The 15,531-nt window shown below is 40.1% G+C and overlaps 1 protein-coding gene across 4 annotated transcripts in view; it reads right to left on the reverse strand.

Moving 5' to 3' along the window:
* Positions 1 to 15,531, reverse strand: part of UGGT1 (UDP-glucose glycoprotein glucosyltransferase 1) — a 93,891-nt gene that overhangs the window by 34,493 nt on the left and 43,867 nt on the right. For all 4 annotated transcript variants that reach the window (XM_074964014.1, XM_074964016.1, XM_074964017.1 and 1 more), the window contains exons 14-25: positions 15,266 to 15,385; positions 14,314 to 14,399; positions 13,731 to 13,866; positions 12,628 to 12,759; positions 9,891 to 10,055; positions 9,538 to 9,658; positions 8,580 to 8,678; positions 5,180 to 5,203; positions 4,574 to 4,668; positions 2,512 to 2,718; positions 1,366 to 1,497; positions 121 to 251 (exon numbers count right to left, since the gene is read on the reverse strand). In XM_074964014.1, the coding sequence (XP_074820115.1) occupies positions 121 to 251; positions 1,366 to 1,497; positions 2,512 to 2,718; positions 4,574 to 4,668; positions 5,180 to 5,203; positions 8,580 to 8,678; positions 9,538 to 9,658; positions 9,891 to 10,055; positions 12,628 to 12,759; positions 13,731 to 13,866; positions 14,314 to 14,399; positions 15,266 to 15,385 (1,448 nt within the window). The remainder of the gene's footprint in view (positions 1 to 120; positions 252 to 1,365; positions 1,498 to 2,511; positions 2,719 to 4,573; positions 4,669 to 5,179; positions 5,204 to 8,579; positions 8,679 to 9,537; positions 9,659 to 9,890; positions 10,056 to 12,627; positions 12,760 to 13,730; positions 13,867 to 14,313; positions 14,400 to 15,265; positions 15,386 to 15,531) is intronic.

Here is a 15,531-nt window from a genome sequence, read left to right on the forward strand (position 1 = left end):
ACTTTCTACAAACCGAGGCAAGTCTACTTGCTCTCCCCTCTTCCCATTGCAGAAGGCCATGTTACTGACTTGAGCCCTGCTTTCAACAAGTCCACTTAGTTCCTGTTCATATGTACTTACAGATCTTCCTCTACTCCCAACTGCTGAATATGGGATTTGATTTTCTGTCCGGATGTCTTTAGTATAATATTCTCTAGGAGGTGGAAATCATCTTGATTGAACAGCTCATTGTCTTCTAATGGGCCAATAATCTATAAAGAAAATGGAGTCAGACTTATTAGGCAAGTGCTGTACTGAAACAAAATTCAAAGATACATACTCTGGGCCCAATCCTGCAGGTGCCAAGTGCCCGAGTCATATTAATATCAATGGGAGTTGAGGGTACTTATCACCTCTCAAAGGGTGCTCAGCAATGTGGAAGATCAGACCTGTCGTTATGTAAAATATATACTTTCACAGCATCCACTGAGTATTTGGAGACTGAGATGCACTGTGTTATGTAGATCAAACTCGAGGGTGCAATGGAATTCCAGACCAGAATCCCTCTGTTCAGCGAACACTATCAAATCACATTTCTCAAGCATCAGATCTATTAGAGAAAAGAAAAGGTGTAGTTGTGGCCCCTTAGAGACTAACTAATTTATTTGAGCATAAGCTTTCGTCAAGTGAGCTGTAGCTCATGAAAGCTTATGCTCTAATAAATTGGTTAGTCTCTAAGGTGCCACAAGTACTCCTTTTCTTTTTGCGGATACAGACGAACACAGCTGCTACTCTGAGATCTATTAGAGTTGCCCAGTGAATTCTCAATGACAGGAATAAAACACTTACAATGTATGACCACATGACAGGAAATGTAGTTAGCACTGAAAAGAAACAATGCTCAGTGGCACCTGTTTTGGTTTGTTGTTATAGTTGTTTGAAGTCAGGAGAAAAAAAAATTAATTGCTTTGGACAAAAGGGTTTCATTGTTTGGAGTGGAATTTTACAGTGAAATGATTTATTTAAAAAAGTTGAATAGTGGAAGGTGCTGGATGCGGAGCTCTGGGCACTGACAGTAGCAACACAACTTTGTCACACTGCCCAATGCATCTGCCTCAGCCTTGAACTGGAGTTAGCCTCTCTGGGGTAAGAGGCCTTTGTGCTTCAAGTTGTGCTAGTCAAAACTGACATTTTTGTTACTTGGACATTTGTCCAGTTGAAACTGTATTGAGAGCAGCCACTAATTTCACACGTAAAGAGCCATCAGATGGTAACAACCTTTGGCTACAGTCAACATCGCATTCCTAGATCCCCATTGTCACTTAAATCTTCCTTATTTGCTACATATTGAATATGTCTGTCTCCCAGTCTGGGAAGTGAGCTCACCCTTCCATTGCTGATCACTGCCCTCTGTCCTTTCTGCAACTTAAGAACATCCCTGCAGTACATGGCATGAGACAGTATAAAATCCACTTTGGGGGATTCAAAGGCCTCTTTAAAAGTATTGACATCCATGCCCTGAAAGAAAAAAAGAAAACATTCTCACTGAAATGGGAACCGTAATAGAGACTCTGCATAAATGCCCTGTGATAGATGGACACTACTTGTTAAACTGTCTTATCAGGTTTTTACAAACCTCTTCATAGTTTGCTACAACCTAGCCCACAAACCCTTTTTCTCTTTATTCCCTTTCTCCTGTTCTCTGTTTGAGCCCTGGCTTCTTTATGTCCTTTTCAAACAATCAGTCTCACCACTTCTGATGTGAAAGCCTTGTTGTCTGCCATTCCTGCTACTTGGAAAAGTCATAATGAATTTCTTTATCCTTAATGACTTGGTATCACTTTTTCAAGTTTAATTTGAAAACATTTTCTCCTTTTCCTGTACTTATTAAAGTGACACCATCAAACTGAAATGTAGCTAATTTTAAAAAGCAATAGTTTCAGGTACTACCCTGCCTGGAAGCCCCATTGCTAATTTTTGCAGTTCTAAAAATCATATTTTCTTATTCTTCTAATATTTTCTCTTCCCTTTTGTTGTCTGAAGAATTCATATGCACTGAAAATGGAAACTGAATATGCAAAATAGGTTAACAAATGCACAAAGTAATTAAATTGAAAAACAGTGGGACTGTCATTCCTCAGTCCTTTCTGACCTTATAATAGGAGGGTTTAATTTTAACTATTGCTTTCTGTCTTGTATGTAATGATCTAAAGCATTTTTGGGATGCAATTTTTAAAAAAGAAAAATCTAAACAATGTTTTACTAGACTTGCATAGAAAAATACTTGCACAGTATTTTTTTAAAAATCAAGACCCCACTGGGTTTCAAAGCCATAAAAATAAAGTAAATAATCCTCTCTCTCAATTGTGAAACCATGCTGAGTTTGGTGAAATTAACCCATTAAGGACAAGAATTTGAATTTTTGTGTGAGCATACTGCATCAAAAGTTACAACCTGCATTTACACTAAGAAGTTCATCAGAAGAGCTAGCAAAGCATCCCACCACCGGTAAAAGCCATCACAAGTACTTACACCAACCGCAAATTCTGTGATGTCAGCTCCTGCTTCCAGTGCCTTTGCTGTCTCTTCTTTAGCCATTTTAGTGATGAAGTTCTTGGCACTGTTTGACGTTTGTGTCTGTAAAGCTGCCCATATGGCCCTGGTGATGACTGTGTTCTTGTTGGTTGGATCTTCACTAGGGTTATTAATCATGCTAATTCGGACATGATTACTGGATTTCTGTGTTTTAATAAAGTGCTAGTTAGAACGCATTTAGAATTCTAGTCTGTTTTTAGATAAGTGGGATAAATCCATTATCATAAAAAGCAAAAGAAAACTGTTCTGTATTGCCTAATGGGAAATATTGAATCCAAATCAGGTAGTCAGCAGCTCAAAGCTAACAGGACTAATGATAATGAATGACTTTAAGCTAACTTATTTATTATTTGCATAGCACCAGCACGCTTAGAATATTAGAGAAGTATGAAGCCAAGGTTCCTGCCACAAAGAGCTTACAATCCAAATACTAAATAGATCCCAAAGCACAGTGCAAACCAATTGCCACACATTTGTACTATTGCCTTGCTTTATACTGAAGTATAGCCACTGCAGGAATGAAACCTGGCAATACTACATGACTATTTTGGACAAAAATATGAAAAATACATTTTCCACTCTTAAAGGATAATTTAGGTAGGTAGAATGTAGTTACTAAAGCTGAAATTTAGCCAGGATAAACAGGAGTTAACACTCTACTTTTACAACAAGCACTGTAGGGTATTAATGAGCCCAAGGGGTCAAGACCTTAAAGCTGGCATATCAGGTGGCACCACGCCTGCCCACCTGACACCCTTGTATGGCACTGGTTCAAATACTGAGAGGGAACAGCACCCCCTATGCAACAACAACAACAACATCAACATCATTTCCCACAGCATCTGTTTTCTTTTAGAGAGTAATGATCCAGCCTGAGCATGACAAGACCTGACAAAATCCCAGCTTTAGGTGGCGTGGCTGCAGAAATTCAAAGTACTTGCCAGATACTTGCAACTTATTTAGAAGCCAGAAAAATTAAAACGGCTAAAGAAAGAAAATTGGCCATGCTGTTTTATTAAGTGACCCACAACTATGTAGTATTAAATACAAAATCTAAGTTAATACAGAAACGGTATTGAGAGAGTAAGAGAACAGTAGTCAAGAATTTCAAAGGCACGATTCCCACCACAACTATAACAAACCTCCCCACCCTGATTCCCGGTTTCTATTGAATTACTATGTAGTCATAACTAGAACCCTTACTGAGTATTGGCAACATGTCTGAGTTAGTTAAAATGGTAAGTTTCTTAATATTTATGTTAAGCGCTCAATTGTGACAATGCAGGAACTGATTTTTTTTCTCACTCTTGAAAAAGAAAATTCAGCGACTTGCAGGGCAAGGTGTAAGGCTTATCTGTTTACTCGGGCTTTTGCCTGAGGAGGGAATTGGAGAGAGACATTAAAGTAGCACTCTGAGCAAAATTCATATTTCTCAAGTGTGTTTTTTTGTGGAGAGTACAGGTTAATGTCCAGAGATTGAAAGGGACAAAGAAAAAAAGAAAAAAAAAAGGAAGTAATTACACAATTCTGATATTTATTTGAATGTGTAATTAATTTTGTGAGCAGGTACTGCATTGAAATACATAAGAATTATTTTGTCCCAAACACTGGAAGAGAAAAATTCCTCTGTTACAATCAGTGCAGATGAGAGACAAAAAGCAGAGGTTATGGTACAATGCTCACATGCATGCTCAAGTCAAAACACAGCAGTGTCACTCTAATATTAGGTCTGTCAGCCTCAACTCTGTCCATTATTATTTGCATTAGGGTAAGTGCCTACAGGCCTCAACTGAGATTGGATGCCCCATTGTGCTAGGCCCCATACAAAACGTATGGTAAAAGAGTCCCTACCACCAAAAAGCTCAAAATATAGACAGAAAAGACAGACAGACGGTGGAAGGGGAAATGTTGGAACAGAAAGGAGAAGGGAGTCCCAGTCCAGTGCTCTAGCCACTGAACCACACTGCCTCACCTTTTAAGTTGAAATGTTACCACCTACCTGATGTTTGATAGCATCATATAACAATTGTCTCCCAGAAGGTTTATCAAAATCTCCAACAATCCAAAAAGTAACTGGTCTAACAAAAGAATCATCTGTAGAAGAATAAAAATGCAACACTTGGGGAAAAAAGGCAGCTTCTGAATATTATCACATTGGCATTATACTGCGAAACGCACACGTGCAGAGGTTTGACAAAAGTAAAGGGCCATAAAGAAAGATGCACATAAGTTAAGCAGTGATAATTATTATTGATTTCTTACTTAACAGATTGGAAGGACATGCATCATTATGCTTCTAAACTGAATTATTATTTGACTACTTGGTAAATTTAAAAATTATAAAGGAACCTAAGAACCTGCAAGTAACCTATACTTTCTCACTAGGGTACAAACATGCTTTTTTCACCCTTCTTTAAGTGGTAGCTTACAGAAACAGTTTTGTACAAAGAGATATTTAAAAAAAAAAAAAAAAACACATGCATCAGACAGTTTGATTACCTGCAGGTTCTAGGCCAGCATTATACAAATATCAGAAAGTCCCCAAAGAACCTAAACATATTAAAGTAATAACCCAAGAAAGAGAAAGTGCTAAAGTTTGAGTTACCATAGATCTCCTTGGAGGACATTCCTGGACACAAATAAAAAGGAAAGAATGGAATAAAAGGTAAATGTCATTAATAAATTCTATAACAAACGCCACGAGTATCAAGGAGCTAGCTGTATAGCATAGTATACGCAGGGATCATGTTACTCAGCTGCAAAAATTGAGAGTAAATGAGCAAGCATTGTTTGCCAGCAACACTACATAAAGACTTGGGTTTTGTTTTGTTTAAATTAGTGCAAAATATTATATCCAATAGTGACCTTACTACAGAATTTGAGGATGGCACTGGAGCCAAAACTCCTATTTTTGCAAGCAGCAGCATATTATGATCTAGATGTGGCCAGCTATTGCTTTTATGTCTCACTTAGGGAACGTCTACACAGCAGATGTGAGGGTAATTCCCAGCTCAGCTGAACATACACATGCTAGCTCTGCTCAAGTTAGAGTGCTAAAAATAGCAGTATGAAAATGAGAGGCAGCTCAGTCTAACCGCCTGAGCATGCATCCAGGAGGTCAGGTGGGATTGTACTCAAGTGACTAGCCTGAGCTGCCACCCATGCCCCCACTGCTATGCTGATGTTTTTAACATGCTAACTCAAGCAGAGCTAGCACTTTCATGTCTACCTGAGCTGGGAATCACCCTCGTAGCTGCTGTGTAGATACCCTTAGTATGAGTTCAGTACCATTGCAGAGGGAAAAATACTAACTGGTGATTCAGCAAAACCTAGGCTTTTCCACTATTTAGAAAAAGAAACATGCCACATTATTCTGTGTAATCAGATACAGCCAGCCAAAAGCTGTAAATTAAACAGAGGCAGCTCAAAAACAACATGCCTCCATAAGAAAAAGGAGTCCAGTTAGGGGCTGAGATCAGCAGACAACAGGAAGTGGATACTAGGTGAAGCTAAACAGATCTAAAGAAATTCTAGCTGTGAAGGGGCAACTGGTCCTCCAGCTCGTTAGTAAATATTCATGCTGTCATCCACTTTCCACAGAAATGTCCGTTTCTGTGCTGATCTACAATAGAAAAGGTACTTTCAAATGAGAGTTTGGAGATATTTTTCTTTGTAGCATTTAAAATAGACAATACAAGGAACAGCTCTAATTGGCTGCACATGAACAAAGGGCTAAGCAGAGGACAGGGAGTGATGGAAACATTTACAGCACTACAGGAAGGAGGCAATGCCTGGGGACAATGTCAGGAGAAACTAGAAAGAGTCACTTAAAGAACAACATGAGTAGTCCCAAAGATAGGAAGGGGGGGAAAAAAATAAAATAAAAAAATCAAGTATTGGTGAGTCAGGAAGTTTAAATAGCTAAGATGGGAACATATGAAGGGCTGATTATGAACTTTTCATGTCAGGGACCATATCTGTTTGTGTGTGTTTGTACATCATGTAGCACAATGAGGTCCTAATCTTGACAGGGGTTTTTGACTACAACTGTAATATAAGTAATACAATATTTGACGACGCAGTTCATGCATGAAGCGCAAGAACTGCAAGATCAGACCAGATAAATGGTCAGTCTGATTACTGGACAATTACACAAACTTCTGAAGCTCAGGCAACTATCCTTTAGTTTAGGTCACAAAGCAGAGGCTCCTGATCCCTTGTTCATTTTTCTTTTAGGCAATGTAACTGCAGATTATATATTTTCATAAGGACAGCTAATCCTTTTCTATAGTCATCTAGGCTGTTTGACTCAAGAATCTCACATGGCAGTTAGATCCATTGGTTAATTGCCCTTCTAATGAGTGGCACGTTTTCACTTGGAATACTGTGTTCAGTTCTGGTCAGCACATCTTCAAAATCTGACTTTAGTAGAGATGAGAGTACTCAGCACTTCGCAGGATTGGGCCTATGTTAGCATAAGTACACCAGAAATACAGTGCTGCTGTAAGAATAGTTTGGTGGTAGGAGACAAAAATCATAGATAAGGCTACATTTTAGTCATGGGTATTTTTAGTAAAACACACGGACAGGTCATGGGCAGTGAACAAAAATTCACGGCCTGTGACCTGTCCATGACTTGTACTATATACCCCCGACTAGATCTTGGGTGGGGGCAGCCTGGGAGTGCTATGGGCGCTGGGGGAGGGGTGGCCCAGGTGCTGGCCCGGGGGCACCGTGGGTGCTGGGGGGCAGCCCGGGACCCCTGCTGGTGCTGGAGAGGGGGCGGGAGGCAGCACACAGCCTGGGACCCCTGCAGGTGCGGGGGGGTGGGGGGGGAGGAGGAGGAGAGGGGGTGTTGGTGGGACTGGCAGACTCCCTACCTGGCTTCACGTCTCCCCGGAAGCGGCAACATCCCCCTCCCTCAGCTCCTAGGTGAAGGCGTGGCCAGGCAGCTCTGCACGCTGCCTCTGCCTCTGCCTGCAGGCACCGCCCCCATAGCTCCCATTGGCCATGGTTCCCAGCCAATGGGAGCTGCGGAGCTGGCACTCAAGGCAGAGCTGCCTGGCCACACCTCCACCTAAGAGCTGAGGGAGTGGGATGTTGCCACTTCTGGGGAGTCCCCTCGAGGTAAGCGCTGTCCAGAACCCTCCCCGCGTCTCGTTCCCCAACCTCCTCCCCCCCCCAAACTCCTGCTACTGCGGGGGGATGGGAAGGGGGAGGAGGTGCGGTGGCCCAAGACTGCCCCAGCAGCAGCTGGTGCGACTGGCCCAGGGGCTGCTCGAGCTGCTCAGGTGGCCCCCAGGCCAGGCGCACCAGCCACTGCAGAAGTCATGGAGGTCACAGAAAGGCACTCTCTTCCGTGACAAACTTGCAGCCTTAATCATAGAAGGTTACAGGTGGTTCAGGAGGGACAGGAGAGGAAGACCCAGGGAAAAAGGAGAGCAAGTAATTCTATATATCTGAGAAGGATGTATATATCTGAGAAGGATGTTAGTGACTGATTCTCTTTACCAAAGAGCTCCGTTAGTACGGTGGCAAGGCCATACAGGAACCTCGAGAAACTGATGGCCTCTAACAGAATCCACCAACTCACTGCCTAGTCTCTGAATCTGCTCTCTGCCTTACTACTCTCACTTCATCTTTTACAGTCTCTTGGCTTGCACCTACTATGCTGTTACCCATGCCTGACAGTCCCATTTCCTGCCAAGCCTCAACCTCTTCCTGCCTTCAAAGCAGTTCTGACAAAAAGCTTTCCTTTAATGTCCTCCTCACCAGTGTTTCCTTATTCTTCCTTCCCTGAAAAGATCCTCTCTTCAAATAAGATTGCTTTTCTGCCCTTAAGTGTTTGCAGTCTGTTTGTAAAGCTCTGGCTAAGTAGATTGTGTTATTAAAATTTACATCGCTGAACTGCCCCAGAGGTCCCAATTAGGATCAAGACTTAGTTGTATTAGGAGCTTCACAAACACAGAAGTAGATTTCAGTTTATATTTTATCATGATTATTACCTTTCTTTGTTAAGTAGGTCATACTATTGGCTACAGCAGCTGTTTTATCTTTGGAATTCAAGACAGTAAATCTAGCATAATCATCCACAAAAAAGTTATCTGCAGGAAAAAGATAAAATATTAGGTGCAGAAACTGACGATACCATTAGAATAAATAAATCTATAACATTCACTGATATTTAAGCCACACATTACCCTAATATCTTGACGCTCTTTTTGCATTTGATTTCTGCTGTTTATGGCTAATATATCAATGAATGTTACTGTTACAAGACACACCAAAACCAACATATCATTCTCACGATGCAAAGTTCAACTGAAATCAGTAGTGCAAGGTCCCATTCAATTCAACTGCATCTCTGTGTAAAGAAATATGTATTTAAAATCCATTGCGTTATTTAAATATGTATTTAAAATCCACTACTCTCCAAACCATTCAAGATAGATCACACATATGCATCTGTAACTGTATGATTAGTCTACATAATCTTTCTGCCTGGAGTATAACTGTTAAATATTTTAACCATGCGAAGTTTCACCGAAATCTGTACTATAACAAATCCTAAGTATTTCAAGGAGACTTCATCAGTTTCTGTTCAAGTGGGGTTTAGGATAGAGCGGAACTGACTGATTTGTCTCACATAGTACAGGGCTATGAGTCTTGGCTTTTGCTAGTGCTGTTAATGTCTCAATTTTATGAGTCACTAAATTCCCCTAAAAAAGGTAGAAGGAAAAAAAATAGGAAATGCATAACTACTATGAAAAATCTGACACAGATATAAATGTTTATGCTGTTACTGGGCACAGCCTGACTCCCTTAGCACCAAGTGGGCTGGAATCTCTCCTCTTATACTATTGATAATACACTTTGAAACTGTGCATTCCAATGGGAAATTCCAATTCTTGTAAATAAATGTTTATACAGATCGGGTTTATTGCAGTTGAAAGCGTCCCTTACTCATGGCAGTTAGATCTAGGTACTCTCTGTCAGACATCAAGATCCTTGAGTTGATTCTTGGAACAACATTAGGCTGGTTCATGGTATATTCAACCACATCTTGATCACTGGACAATTCACCCTGAAGGAAAGAAGGAAGAAAAGCTACCGCATAAGCTACTGTTTTTACAGACACATTTTTATTAAAAAGCTTGAAAACAAAGTAATCATGTGACTTAAGATGGCTGGTGATCTTCCTTTAAGATTGATTTTTTATTATTATTATTATTTTTTTTTTAAAAGGCGCTTGCTTGACTTCAGCTTTCAGAAAGCTAGGTCTCCCCTTGAAATCCCAGTTTAGAATCATCACATACCAAGTACACAGCTCTCTGGAAGAGGCTGGTGGTTTCCAGGATTTTTTGCATTGTTATAGTTTCTAGATCATCAGGATCCAGCTGCTCTTTTTGAAAAGGCATTCCATTAAACAGCACAATAGGTAGAGGGCCCACACCTGTCTGCTCATAGTACCCTCTGCCTTCCTGATATAAAAGGAAAGAACAAACATAAGTACATTATCTCATAAGTACATTATCTCAGGCCTGCATAGAAGAATTATGGCCTTCACTGTAACATACTCTAACTCCGCTGAAATCTTTACTTCTTTATATCATCAAATAATAAAACAACTTGCCAACCACTTGTTCCTTAAACCAGTACCAGGAATTTATTATTTATTGTGCATGAGGGTAGAAAAGGCAGAATTTTAAAAGCTACATATAAATGGTTACATATGTGCATTTGAGCCAAAATCTCATGTAGAATTAATGACAAGAAGAGAACGCACACTATGAAGTCCATGTATAAATCAGTTCAACAGTGATGGCACATGTGACAGAGCAAAGCCTTTTAAAAACACAGTTCTTCGCAATTCTATGAAAACAAATTAGCAGGTATTTATTGTTAAGACAACAAGTCTCTCCATTGCATGTAACCATCTTATGGTTCATTTTTATTATATTTAGTAATCTAAAAGCTAATTCAGTACTGTGACCTTAGAACCCCTCAATACCAACTGGCAAGGGGGTTCCAAGAATATCCTGATCCTGATATGTACATTCTGGTTCACAACTGAATATCACGTGTGGTCTTAAATGAAAGCCAGGGTCATGCTGGGCATTAATATTATTGTGAAATGTAAGTACAGATACAATGTAAGGAGCTGTGTGTATACACTGAAAATGTGTGCCTAAAGTCTGTATCAAGGCAGAGATGACAAACAGGTTTTTTGCGAGAAATATGAGGGCAGTATATTCACGTCTCTATCAACATGTAAACTAAGCATTGTAAGACAACACAACAGAAGCCCAATTTACATACAAAGTCAAGGGCGGGGGGAAGAATGTGAAATCAACAGGGAGGCAGCACAGTGGACAGTAAGCTAGAAGGGGTTACCGTGACACTGGGTTACAGATAAACTTTGGAGGATATAAGGTGAAGGCAAGGAAGATACACCTTTATCCTGCACCTAAGTAGTAAATCAGAAGTGTGATTACATTAATTAAAGCAGGATCACAAGCTGTCCTGGCTGAAACTTGGGATGAGATAAACTTCTTTGGACAGAAGGTTAACCTGTTAAAGTTAGTCTCTAGAAATCATGTTACGGTTTTATTTTATATGTAACCCTTTTGTTTCCATTATCCTTTCTCTGGTATCCTGAACCTTTGATAATAAATGTATGTGATTTTCACTATAAATATATCTCAGTGCTGAGCTGAATCATTCAAGTTGGTGTGTACACTGTTCCCTTAAGGACAGCAGACCCAATATTACTGTGAGTGTCCTGTGAAGAAGACGCTAAACACTTCAGGGGAATAGTTCTAAGGGGCATGGGATGTACCTATTTTGTTAGCCTGTAAGGCAAAGTAAGGCCCAAAGGAGATTGTTTGGGTGGCTAACGGCTGGTGGTGTTAGGGAGCTGACACCCAGTTAGGCCATAAGCAAGCGTCCCTCTCACTGGAGCAAAGTGAGTAACAAGGTGACACTCAGGCCTGGGTACGCTGAGAACGGTCACGAAATGTCACTGTCACTCCCCAAAATAGGATCTTCTCTATGCAATACCCTCAGCATTGCCAGATAGAGCAGATATTTACCAAAACCATCTTAGTGTTTCATCCCTTTATAACAGGCTGATTAAGGTTAAAAGTTAGGACATCGTATCCTTTGAGCAGACGATCTCACAACTTCTAACATTTGGCCACAATCTCTATTATCAGGTAAAACCACTCGCAATGTAATGATCCCTTCAGCATTTTTTCTCTCTGTCTCTCCAAACCTTTCAGGGATTAACCCTTTTGTACATAAAAGGGCTTTGTTTGAACATCCAAGTCAAGTAATTAAGTATTTTATGGGGGGGGGGGGGAGTTCAATAGGTCAGGAGCACACAGTCCAATAGGGATACAAGAGCAGCCCAGTTTCATGCCCTAGCCTGATTTATCATCATCTCTGCACTCAAGTTTCAGATAGGAACTGGGTAGGGGCTTCCTTTCCTTTATCACCTTCCTCCCCAATGCTTCTACTTTAAGCCTAAGAACTTTCAAAGCACCATTCCAACCTGCTCAAAGAGGCATCCCAAATATGGAGATTAGCTGATACTATGTACTAGTTTTAGGGCAATCTTCCCAGCATGCAGCATGAATTACTTGATAAGCCATCAGAGCACATTACAGGATGGGACAGGGGAAGAAATCTACCCACATTCCAGAATATGGGTTGAAGCAGCCTCCATGGTCCTAGTGTTCCCTGTTCGGGTAGAGGAAGAAAGCCTAGAGGATCTACATATCAGCAGAGCCTCAGTCTTACCCCAATTTATAGAGTTACTGCACACAGGGAGGCCCCACCAGACCTGGGTTCCTCAGCATGCCAGGTTCCTCCTCAAATCTTGCCCCTCTACAGTGAAATAGCACCAGTTTGATTGCCGAAGGGCTCTCTGCCTCAGCACAAGGAGGGGTGGGATTTGCCCTCTCAATATACTGGCTGAAATCATATTCGGTAAATGGTGTATTAAACAGTGAACTACCAGGATAACAATGCTTTATCTCAGAAAATTCTTACCTTCCTGTTTTGATCATAAACAGAATCAATCCCCAGAATGCTGTTCACTTCTACATAAGGATACTGCTTCTCGAGAACACTAACCACATGTTCAACCTGCAGCTGATCGCCAGTTTTTACTTTGTTATATATCTGTGGAGGGGGATACAAATGCAGATTTATAGCCATGACTGATTTTTCCCTCTCCTTCCCAAACATAACGTATCTGCTATATTCCAGCTTCTAATATAGAACATTTATGGCAACTTAGTTATTGTGTGTGATAATAGACTATATACAAATACAAGCCAAATGATAAACATTGCTAGTCTTGAAAATTAGCCTATGCCATGCCTCAGTATAAGAGTTCTTATGCCATGCCTCAATATAAAGAGTTCTTATGCTGAGAAGACTATTGCTGTATTCCCTAACCTCGATATTGCCCAAATCAAAAGGGCCGCATGTTTTTCTGCAGAATAGTCCCAGGATTTTTGCTTACAACCATGATCTAGGAGATTGACATTCCTCTTGTAAATTAGAAAACACCTTTGTTTCACTTTTTTAGCATGCTAGATATTACTTCTTTGATTTGCAGCTAATCATTAGTATATCAAAACAAATCGGAAGGAAGAACAAAGCAAAGTTTTCAAGCCACTAGCAATTTAACTGAATTAAAAAATTGTGCATCTTGTAACCATTTTAAGATAACATGACTGAACACTGTAAGCTGCAAGTGAAAATGAGTTTGCTTTTCTCATCCTAGTACCCATCACAAAATTATCTGGCAGGATTGGCAGTCTCTACTAAAGACAAGCCGAGAACTACAATAGTAAGTGACATAGCAGGCTAGAACTGAGATGCGTGGGCAGAACTAGGGAATGGGAGGTAGGGTGACACAGAAAACTTGCACAGTGCTGTCAATTCTATTTGATCCTTGTTTTCATTATCAAAAATTTTACCCACAACATTTTAAAAGAGAAAAAGCGTTTGAAGTGCACTTCATCAGATACTAGAGATTCAGAGTTGCAGAAATAACACAGATTTCTCTTATTACCTATTATCTCATGAACATAGACAGTCTCTCTCATACATCAGATATTAAACATGTATTTATGAACACTTACAGATATAACAGTCTGGAAGGCATAATTATTATCCACTTCTTGCGCAACATAATTAAATGCTCTAAGAAGGGCAACCCCAGCATCTTGTAGCCCATCAACGTCTTCTAAGTCATTAACCACAAAGACCAGACCAATCCTGTAAAGAAAACAAGCCCAAAGAACATGAGCCTGTAATGCAAATAAAATCTTAGTGAAGATTTTAGCTGCATAACAAATAATGCAGAATAGCCAATGATTATAAAGATCTTAAGCAAGGGTTCTTGCTAGGTATGTTAATAAGCAGACTTGAATAACTCTGGTTCAGGGACTCTACAGAACATTCCCCAGGGTTCACCCACTCAAATCCCTTCATGTCTTCAAGGCTTTGAGTCAATCATGTTTTGATCATTTTGCCCTCCTTTTTCCTACTGTTTCTTGCTTTCTCTGTTTTCTTTTGTTTTGTTGGAGGGATTGGCTTTCCTGAGCCACTTTTAACTGTTGAAAGTTTGTACAACATCCCAGGTGGCTAATGATGAACACTTCGTAATAATCATGAAAACCACAAAAGCTAAACTAATGGCCTCCCATAAAAATGTAGCATTACCTCAATGGGATGTGGTTGCTGAAGAACATCTCCGCCACATTAAGCAATTCTGCTGTACTCTCATGGGAAGGATCCACTATAAGAACCTTTGGGTAATTACAAAATAAAAGTATTTACATGAGTTTGTTACATTAGAAGGCCAAAACAGTGGGTCATGGTTAAGAGGACAGGTTTATTCATGTTTCACTGCAGAAGTATTATTATCGACATTTTACCCACTGTGGCACAAACAGACACTGATTTCATAGAATCATAGAATTTCAGGGTTGGAAGGGATCTCAGGAGGTTATCTAGTCCAACCCCCTGCTCAAAAGCATGGCCAATCCCCAATTTTTTTTTTTCCCCAGATCCCTAAATGGCCCCCTCAAGGATTGAACTCACAACCCTGGGTTTAGCAGGCTAATGCTCAAACCATTGAGCTATCCCTCTCCATTTCCCTAGGGTCTCAAATGAAGTTTATGATAGAGCAGGGAACTGAACATGATTTTCCTGAGTGTCAGCCCAGTGTCATCCTGCAAGGTGTTCCAGGTGAGTTTAACTTTTTACATGTGGCAAAGTGATATTCCAATGGTAAGTTCAAGAAACATCATTAGCCCAACCTCAAATATTAGCAGGTCATGAAATGGGCATGCACACAACTTCATACTCACCCCATCCATAGAAAAGCATTGTTACAATAATTAATAGACTTTCAGATCCAAAGGGATCATTATGATCATCTAGTCTAACCTCATGCATAATTTACGCACAGGAAATTCACCCAGTGATTCTTGCATCTAACCCATAATTTTTGGTTGAGTTTGAGCTTTTCTCTTAGAAAAACACCCAGCCTCAGTTTAAAATGTTCAAGTGATGGAGAATTCGCCACACTTGTATGAAAGTAGTTCCAATGCTTAAAATTTCCCTCACTATTAAAAATGTGTACCTTATTTCTAATCAGGTTATTACTTACAAAGTTGTGGAAGTTTTTTCTGATTTGTCGGATTACTCCAGGAAAGGTGGGGCGCAGCAATTCCTGCACACTGGAAGGCCAGGAATTGTACCTGCTGTCAATTTCAAGGTTGTTGATCCACTAAGAAAAATAAATAATTGCTCGGTAAACTAATAAAACCTGCAATTAGTTAATGTGAGACATTTGAAATAACATAAAACAAACATTGCATTTAAGCATTCTAGTTTAATAAAATCTGATTAGGCCTGAAAAACACCAATTGAATT

This window comes from Natator depressus, chromosome 9 (genome assembly GCF_965152275.1).
Source record: "Natator depressus isolate rNatDep1 chromosome 9, rNatDep2.hap1, whole genome shotgun sequence".
Taxonomy (NCBI): Eukaryota; Metazoa; Chordata; order Testudines; family Cheloniidae; genus Natator; species Natator depressus.